Genomic DNA, 9,743 nt, shown 5'->3' on the forward strand with positions numbered 1-9,743 from the left:
TAAATTTTTAGAAATCAATCCTAATTGTCTAACAATTGATCTAGGTGTTTTACGAAAAATAATATTTTATTGATTCTTAATAGATGCTCAATTTTAGAAAGAAAATAAACAATCCCCCAGGGGAGTTATATACAACATGCTCTCCGAGGAGTACATTCATGTTTGAGTGCATTAAATTAATTTACACGATTTATGAAATAAAGTAAGTTGTAAAAAAAAGAAAAGAAAAGAGAGAGTAATATACAGCATGCTCTCATGGAGCATGGTACATGCACCTTGATCATTATGGATGTGAAAAAAATTTACATTTTAAGACCTAAAAGTAGCGTATATTATTTTCACCGTCCATTTTCAAGTGTGTACAATTCCATGAGATTATACCAATTTATGAGCTACAAATTTTATTGTCAATGGGGGAAATAAATTTTAGAGCCACCGTAGAGGTCTTCCATGCTTGAAGTATTTGTCTGACGTGATTTTGAGATGAGGCTTTTTCTTTTTTTCATAAGTAGGGGTGGCAATGGATCGGATCAAGTCTGGGTCCGGCCGTACTCAAATCCCAAAAAAATGATATGGAACTAGACTCGAAAAAAATAATTGGGACCCAGACCCAATCCAAAAATTAAAGGGTGTAATTGGCATACAGATGCATCCGTAGCTGTAGAGGTAAGGTGCACCTTCAAATTTTATCATGATATATAATTTTGATGTAAAATGTTTTTGGGAGTATCTCAAAATCTATTTTTACATTTAATTATAAAATTTTAAATTTAAAAATTGATTAAAATCAAGTAGATCTATAACCATATGAAAATCTTGAAAATGGATGATGTAGACAATATGTGGTAAAATGCATTATTTTTTAGACTTAAAATCTTTTTATTTTTCATGGTCATACATCTCGATGTCGAAATGATCAATTAAAGGGTTTTTCGACATTAAAGCTACCTTTTCTGATGGATTTTTGATGTGCATCCATATTATAAAGTTGCATCCTTATATAAACTTTTTCCAAAATTAAAATAACTATGCATTTAACTGTATTGAACTATATTAAAACTCAAAACACATTATCAGACCCAGACCCAGACCTGGATCAGGTGAACCCCTTGAGTTCAAGGTCGGGTCTGGATCCATTGCCGCACCTGACCATAGGGCCTAGACCTTATAAAAACCACATCCCTAAAACAATTACCAAATTTTCAAGACACCATGTAAACTCGTATCAATGATAAGGACAAACATGGCATCCAATTACTTGTTATGGACACAAACATCTTGTCCCTCTCTCCACTTTGCTTTCCTTTTAATTTATTAATTTATAATAAAAATTTAAAGGTAAATGAATTTTTATTTTTAATAAAGGGCGCCTAACTTGGAGGTCAGATAAGTGAGGAAAGCGACGAGCGCCGTATGAGCCACATGATCACCCCCCATCCCATTAAAAAACAACACACCAACCTCCGTCAACTTTAACAGCGCACCCGATTCTTTCTCTCGTTTACCCGCCGTCAAATCGTAGAGAAGAAAGCCTTCGTTTTTTCCGTTCCACGACGAATACCCCGTCGATTTTCCCGAAAATGACAGCCGTACCCTTGTTCACCGCCAAGCGGGCCATTTTGGCCTGTAATGTGCGAGTTGAAATATTTGGGTTTCGATGAGGGTAGAATTGGAAAGTAGTTCTTGTACTTGACAACTGGCTTCTCCCCTCCACGAGCCGGCCTTTTGTATTTAGAAGTTGTGAACTTGAGACTCGGCTCCACTGAGCTTGGCTTTTATTTTCTATTTGCTTTAAAAAAGATCTCTCCTTATTTTTTTTTAATAATTCAAAAAGATCACCTCAAAATTTATCGAAAATGGTAGATCTGGTGTTGAAAAACCGTCAAATCGATTATGCCCTGACCATTACGGTTGTATAAAAAAAAAAAAGATTTTCGACCCTAAAAATAATTTATATTATAACTTATTATCTAGACTGTCTATTTTTTTATAAAATATGTAGTCAAGAACCTGCAAGATCTGTATCGTTTTTTTGGTTTCAAATTCCATAGTCGATATTGAAAATTGATTTTAGAGTTATCATCAAGATTTTTTATGCGTGGAGTAGTGAGGTTTTACTTTGTTTTCATAAAACCTATGCCTTACATTCTAAAAGAATGTTGAGCCCATGCGGCTTAGATATTATCGAGAATTTTGGCTGTGCCAAATAAAAGCTATCAAATTGATTGTCTCAACCTTGACAATTTTGGATCTAATAAAAAGTCAATTTCAAGCGAACAAAGATTCTTGTGATTTATTATTGAAACATTCAATTTTCAAGTATTCACATTATACCATAACTTCAAATTCATAATGGGTAATATAGGTTTTTAGGTTATAGGTTTCCAACATCAAAACTACATTTTCCAATGGATGTAGAGTTTCAAAAATTTGTTTTACTCTTTTCTTGTAAAGCCTAGGTCTAATCCTCAAATGACCCGAGATTTAATACAGCTATGTGTAATGTGGTTTCTTTCTATAGTAGAAGTAAGCACACCTTTAAATTCATTTGGGTGTCGAAAAATTTATGATGGCTTTAAAATCTATTTTTATACCTAATTATGAAATTAAAAAAATTTAAAAATCATACAAATCAAGCAAAATCTATGAACACTTCAAAATCTTGAAAATTGACAGTCCAGATAACATATTACAATATGTACTACTTGAAAAAAAAATGTATTCATATCCACATATTTCAAGGTTGAGATGATCATTTGGAGGGTTCTCCAATATCGAAACAGTCTCTTCTAAAGGATTTTTGTGGTGCACCTTACTTCAATAATACAAGGTGGCAACCTCAAAGCTTTTCCTTAAATAAAAAAGAGAAATAATGTCAAAATAATTTTTTTTGCTACATTAAATGGAATAAATTATTTTTCATACTGGAGTCGTTTAAATCCATTTACCCGGTGAACCCCTCAGCTCAACCAAGCCAAGCCGGTTTGACAGCGCCGGTCATACCCCAAGCCAAGCCGAGCCGATCCACCCATTCCCTACTCGACAAGTCGACATACTTACAGTAGGGGGGTCCCACAACTCCTCATTAACTGCTACCTGGCCCACCTCCCTCTGTTATTCTATCGATCTATTCTTCAACGGCTCCGATCCAACCAAGCCGGCTCGACTCGGCTCAGCTCCAAACCAAATGCCAAACACATAGTTCGTCTTATCAGTATTTCCACCCATGTTTTGGGTGCTAAAACAAAAAATAAGGGTTGGAATTTAAATAATGCATTTTATTGTTAACTATTATTAGCTCCAATCCCAAGCCTCCGTATTATTATCCTCATCGTCGTATTCCACTACCTCTTTGTTCCCGTCTCTCCCTAAAAAATTCACCTTTTTCATCTACCCCTGAATCTCAAAATTTCCGGCCAAATTCACATATTCCGTCTAAATTTTCCGGCGAAATCTCTATTTCAGGTCATCACCACACTTCTCTCTCCCTTTTAACCCCACCCCACCTTTTCTCTCTCTAAAATCGACCACCCCAAAACTAAGATTTACGGGGAAAGGAAAAAAAAAAAAAATGCAACAAGGTGGGTCTCAGTTCGAGCTCAGGCCTCCTGATTTTTCCGGCCACATGATGGCGATTTCCGGCGGTGGGGTGGCCGGAAGTATGACGGGGAATATAGAGCAGGCTTTGAAGCAAAAGGCGGGGGAATCGATGGCGGAAATTGCGTCGCCTGTGAATATACGGGAGAAAGGGAGAAGTGGGAGCGGGCTGGAGGAGCTGGTGGGTCAGGTTTCAGGGGGGTATGGAGAAGAAGAAGGGTTTGGAGTTGAAGAGAGAGAGAGCGGAGGTGTTGGTGGGAATCGGTGGCCGAGACAAGAGACGCTGGCTCTCTTGAAAATAAGGTCGGATATGGATGCGGCTTTTAGAGATGCGACGCTCAAAGGGCCGCTTTGGGAAGATGTGTCCAGGTGGGTTATGGGGTCTCTTTATCTCTCTTAACTCGCTTCCATGGAGCCCATGGAATTTACTCTTTCTCTCTAAAGTCGCTTGCATGAAGGAATCCATGGAATTCTCTCTCTCTCTCTCTCTCTCTCTCTCTCTCTCAACTTGCTTCAATGAAGAAGCCCAAGGAATTATCTGTCTCTCGCATGAAGGAACCCATAGATTGCACCCTCTCGCTCTCAATTCTTAGACCTCTCTCTCTCTCTCTCTCTCTCTCACACACACACACACACTTCTCAACACTTCTCTCTCTTAGGTTCAGAGCAAATTGTTAGGATGAAATCTCACCTCTCTCTCTCACTTCTCTGTCTCTCTCTTAGGTTCAGACCAAATAGTCCGGACGATAGAAACCATAAAATTTAGTAAATCTAGATCCGGTTTTTCAGGTAGAATAGTAAAAAAATTCAGAAACATTGAGCATTAAATTCCTTATAAGCAATGAAGGGAAAGTTCAGAAATCTATCACCTCCACTCTTCATAACTCTCTCTCTCTCTCTCTCAGTTCATTCAGAATTCATTGTTGAAGAGATCCACAACATTTAGTTTTAGATTAAGTTTTGATTAAGGGAACCCACAATATTCTTAATTCATGCAGAATTCATTGAAGGGATCCACAACACCTCTCTCTCTCTAAATTTCAGACTGAATTTCATCTCTCTCTCTCTCTAAATTTCAGTCTGAATTTCATGGCTATTGGAACCAACAAAATTTATTGCTTAACTCGCTCTTTTTTAGGGCTAAATAATTCTCTCTTTGCACAAGGACATAATTTCTGGGTTCTGATCCTGTCCCAATATACTCTTTATTGCATTTGTCTCTATTCAAAATTGAACATAGCTCTAAACTCCATTAATCTTTTGATCAGGAAGCTTGCAGAGCTTGGCTACAATCGAAGCGCAAAGAAATGCAAAGAGAAGTTCGAAAACGTCCATAAATATTACAAGAGAACGAAAGATGGAAGAGCAGGAAGACAAGATGGCAAGACTTACAGGTTCTTTACCCAATTAGAAGCTCTCAACAGTAACAATAACAATCCTATTCCTAGCACAAATGCGAATATCAATATCAACACCACCACCAGCAACAATACCGTTGTGGCGACAGCCGGAATTTTGGCTGGAAATCAAATTAAGGCCACCCAAAGTACTTTCTCCACCGATTTTCCAGTCAACCAAACTGCTGGTATAAGCTTCTCTTCAGGCTCGTCATCCGATTCTGGCCAAAAAAACTCAAATTCTGGCGAAACCCACAAGCGAAAATGCGGGAAGATAATGGCGTTTTTTGAGAACCTCATGAAGCAGGTGATAGAGAAGCAAGAGGAATTGCAACAAAAGTTTTTGGATACTATAGAGAAGAGAGAGGAAGAGAGGGCCATGAGAGAGGAAGCTTGGAAGAGGCAAGAGATGGCTAGGGTTAGTAGAGAGCAAGAAATGTTAGCTCATGAGAGGGCTTTATCAGCTTCGAAAGACGCAGCCGTTATCGCATTTTTGCAGAAGTTCTCCGGCCAAAATGTACAGATTCCGACTAGTTTTCCGGCAAGTGTTCCCGCGGCAAATCCCGGTACGCAGGAAACCCAGGCAAATGAGATCGAGTACAATCATGATGGTGGTGTTCTAGCGAGAGAAAGAGAGGTGGTGTGCTTTGAAGTTGCTAGCTCGAGGTGGCCAAAGGCTGAGGTGCATGCTCTCATCAAGTTGAGGAGTGGGCTCGAGTTCAGGTAAGAGAGAGAATAATGTGCCATTGTAATCCCTAAAATGTATCTTTCTCTCTCTAACAGTTTTGAGCAAGACAAACTGCAACCTTGATTGTTTCTCACTCTTTTAGAGAGAGAAATTGCAAAATATAGTGAGCCACGGTTGTCTTTAGTTTCTCTCTCTAAACATTTCTTCTACCTTCTCTGGGCAACAACGATTGACATTCTACTATTTCTCTCTTTCTCTCTCTAACATATTTATTTAGAATCTATTTCATTTATTGCTAAAAAACATTTTTTTCCCTTTCAATTCAGTAGAAAAATATAGTTCTTATTCGTTTTTAATCTATTCTTCGCTTTCAATCTACTATTTTCATCTTCTCTGTCAGGCACTCTCCTTTAGTTTGGTACACTGGTCTTCTTTTGTTTTCTTCTTTCTCTCTCTAACTTTCTCTCTCTCTCTCTCTCTAACATTTTTCATCCTGCACTTTCCTCATATTTCGTTGCACCTTCCTCCGTTTTCTTTCTTCGAAGAAACCTAACCCTACTTCTTATTTCACACTCTCTCTCTTTCCCATTTCATCACTTTTCCTCTTCTCTCTCTAAAACTTGGGTTCCATTTTCTCTCTCTTAACTGTAAAAGAAGTCGCCCTATCACATATACATCACCTTGATTTCATGTCTTCCCTCCTCTCTCTAGAAGTTGTGTCGGTTTCATTTTCTCTCTCTTAACTCGTTCTCTCTCCTGCATTCAATCACTTTCCCTCCTTCTCTAAACTTTGGGCCGTTTCCATTGTTTTCTCTCTCTTAATTTAGAGAAAAGTGAGTGCAGGTACAGAGAGACAGGGCCGAAGGGACCACTGTGGGAGGAGGTATCGGCTGGAATGGCTCGGCTGGGTTACAGTCGAAGCGCAAAGAGGTGCAAAGAGAAGTGGGAGAATATAAATAAGTATTTTAAGAAGGTGAAAGAGAGCGATAAGAAGAGGCCTCAAGATGCTAAGACGTGCCCGTATTTCAATCAATTGGAAGAACTTTATAAGAAGAGGTTTAAGCATTCGATTGACAGCAATAAGAAGAATGAAGGTGAGGAGGAGAGACCAATGGCGATATTGCCGCCGGTTGAACAGATGCCGGATTCCGGTGGTGGGGCGGTCCGGTTGTTTCAGGGACATGAGGAGGCCAAGAAGGTAATGATATAGAATATTTCTCTCTCTCTCTCTCTCTCTACAACTATCCCTCTCTCTCTGTCCATGAATATTTCTAGCTGTGTTTCAATGTTCATTTGGGATGAATGTCATAAGTCTCTCTCTCTTTTCCCATGTCTTGATGCAAAGTATTTCGACTCTATCTCTCTCTACAATTCTCTTTCTCTCTCTAAAATTCTCCTTTTCTCTCTGCAATTCTCTCTCTCGTGGCCTCGATTCATCTTTGGTATCGAAAGCATAAGACAGGTAGAGAATGTGGGCTCTCTCCCTGTCTCACTCTTTCCACCACTTGTCTTACTATCGAAATGATCGAACATGTAGAGACCATCTCTCTCTACATTTGTATCAAACTAGAAGACAAATCGAGCACATGATCTCTCTCTCTAGAAGACGAGTAGAGAACATGCTCTTTCTCTCTCTTCCAGTTGTGTTGTGTCTTAATTGTGTTTTTGCACTGAAGCCAGAAGATCTGATGAGGGGGATCATGAACTCCCAACAAAAACAACAACAACAAGAACAACAAGAATCAGTGATGGACGACTACGATGCTGAAAATCTAAATGCAACCCATGAAGATGAAGATGACGAGGACGACAACGACGGCGAAGAAGATGCAAATGATAAGAATGGTGGTGACAATACAAAGCTCTCTTACGTTTCAAGCTCCCGTGAAGCCTCATTCATGGCCATGGTTCAGTGAACTGCAACAAACAAATTTCAATATTCCAGGAGAGAGAGAGAGAGGGGGGCAATAATATCGTTGTGGCCCCTCCCTCTCAATCCAAAGCCGGTATTCTTTCCCAGAATCTGACACAATTGGAAGACATGGGGTTCAGCAAAACCATTACATGGAGATAAGGTATGGCAGAGGAGCTCATGGCTACTTACAGTTGCGTACATAAGCTCAGATCCTTCACTTCCATTCAATCCATCTCTCTCTCTCTCTCTCTCTCTCTCTCTCTCTGTAAGTTTCAGTGCACAGCTCCCTCTTTCTCTCTCTTGCTCCACCTTTCGGTGCAAAACCTCACTCGTGCTCTTGGGTACATAAATTCCCTCTCTCTCCCCCCACCCCCCACCCCCACTTTCAACTTCTCTCTCTCCCTCTCTAGACCATTAGTACATAAGCTCTCTTTTCTCTCACTCTCTCTCCTCTTCTGAATAATATCATCAACTCCTCACAGGCTAAATAACAAGAGAGAGAGAGAGAGAGGAAACCCTAATCAAAGGCAGTTCAATGTGGAAAATAAGAGAGAAGAGAGAGAGAGAGATGGGCATAGTTATGTTACATAAGAATCTTTGGCCATTAAAGATTGTTTTTGTTGCAATTGTTGGGGGCCATCTGACAAATGGAGCCAGACAGTGGGTGTGTGTACAGGCTGTGGGGGGGTCAGGAATCCACTGTACTTTGCTCCCTCCCTTTGTAAAATCTTAAAGAACCCTTTGAGATTTAGGGGTAAAGGACACTTCAAATCTTATTTATATACAGTTAGGAGTGAGATAAAGTAATAGTATATTTGTGTTGGTTTCTTGTGAATTTGAGGCACTAACCTTAAAAGAAGCTAAGTTGGTGTTTTATTAGGGTGGCAATTAATCTTGAGATAAAACTATTCAAACTTACTTTGTTATTATACTCCCTCCATCCCTCTCTCTCATGTGCTTAAACTTCGTTTGTGATAAAGGTTAATTGTTTAACCATCCATGATTTAGGGTGGGGTTCATGTGCAGTGTATTTGATATGCTTTTTACAAACATGGGCCCCCCAAAAATAAAGCTTTAGTTTTGTACTTTTTGAAGAGCATGAGCTCTTTTGGTTTTTATAGTTATACAACACTGCCTTTTTTTAGCAGAATAATTGCTTTCTTATTCGTGTGATTAGGGACACATTAGCATTTGTAATTGTACTTTGAGGAATGGATCATTGCAGTGTTTAAAGAACCGGCAATCTAGATTGGGAATTGGTTTAGACTTTAGACTAAGTCAATTCCTCATCGTCTCATTCTTTTAGACGTACACTTCCTCGTTGTAACTGCAATTGGTCGGATTTTTTTTAGAATCATAAGGTGCCGTTAGAGAATTGAGTGAGTCTATCAGGAACCGTGCAATTTGGACATACCAAATTGTTTAGTTTTCATACAAGTTATTTTTAATTTTATTGTTATTTTTCTCACCAGTTTTCATACTGGTGAATAGTATTTTAAAAAGCGGACCGCCCAGTGTTTAGATGGTCCAGAAGGCCTGGGCACCTCAGCAAGGCCTAGGTGGGTTGTCCCTAGGCGCCAGGGAACCGGCCTAAGCGGGCACCTAGCCCTAAGTGGCAGGAAATTCCCCTCGTCGAAGGCATTTGTTTTGGTCTTTTTTAATACTAAAGGTGAAAAATCGTGGGTTTTGGGTTCATTTGAAATCTAAACCCTATTAGAACCTATTTTAGAGAAAAAAAAACCCAAAAAACTAGTTTTTGGTGCTTTTCGTAGGATAAAAAAGTTTCTAAAATTTACGAGAAATTGATTTAAGCATCACCCATTAATATTAGATTTAGTGGACTATCAGACTATGGGCTTATAGATTATAGAGGAGTGTGTACTATGTAGACTTGTGTACTATATATTCGATGTGCCATAAATCCCTAACTCCTATGTATCATACAATTATATTTATACCGTTAGACTATAGAGAAATTTTTCTTTCTAATGGGCTTCCTAGATTTTGGGTGCCCGCCTAGACGCTAAGGACCTGGACCCCCCGGCCACCTAAGCATTTTTTGAAACACTATCGATGAATTTGCCTGATTCGCCAATCCCATCTGGATTTCTAGGTGGCTAGTTCACTTGGTCAATCTGGGTTTTAA

General features: G+C 39.2%; 1 protein-coding gene across 4 annotated transcripts; it reads left to right on the forward strand.

Moving 5' to 3' along the window:
- The first annotated feature begins 3,270 nt into the window (after positions 1–3,270).
- LOC18444316 (trihelix transcription factor DF1) lies at positions 3,271–8,432 on the forward strand. 4 transcript variants are annotated; one of them, XM_006854491.4, is made up of 4 exons: positions 3,271–3,966; positions 4,866–5,717; positions 6,526–6,880; positions 7,359–8,432. In XM_006854491.4, the coding sequence occupies exons 1-4, from the start codon at positions 3,572–3,574 to the stop codon at positions 7,596–7,598; spliced, it is 1,842 nt and encodes a 613-aa protein (XP_006854553.1). In that variant the 5' UTR covers positions 3,271–3,571; the 3' UTR covers positions 7,599–8,432. The 4 variants fall into 4 exon arrangements, 2 of the variants coding, with proteins under 2 accessions (XP_006854553.1, XP_020529399.1); XM_020673740.2 differs by having other exon boundaries at positions 7,363–8,432; XR_016044180.1 differs by having other exon boundaries at positions 3,294–3,966; positions 6,510–6,880.
- The last annotated feature ends 1,311 nt before the right edge of the window (positions 8,433–9,743 follow it).

The sequence above is a fragment of the Amborella trichopoda genome, chromosome 11, assembly GCF_054954075.1.
Source record: "Amborella trichopoda isolate Santa Cruz 75 chromosome 11, AtrichopodaSantaCruz75HAP2 v2.0, whole genome shotgun sequence".
Classification (NCBI taxonomy): domain Eukaryota; kingdom Viridiplantae; phylum Streptophyta; class Magnoliopsida; order Amborellales; family Amborellaceae; genus Amborella; species Amborella trichopoda.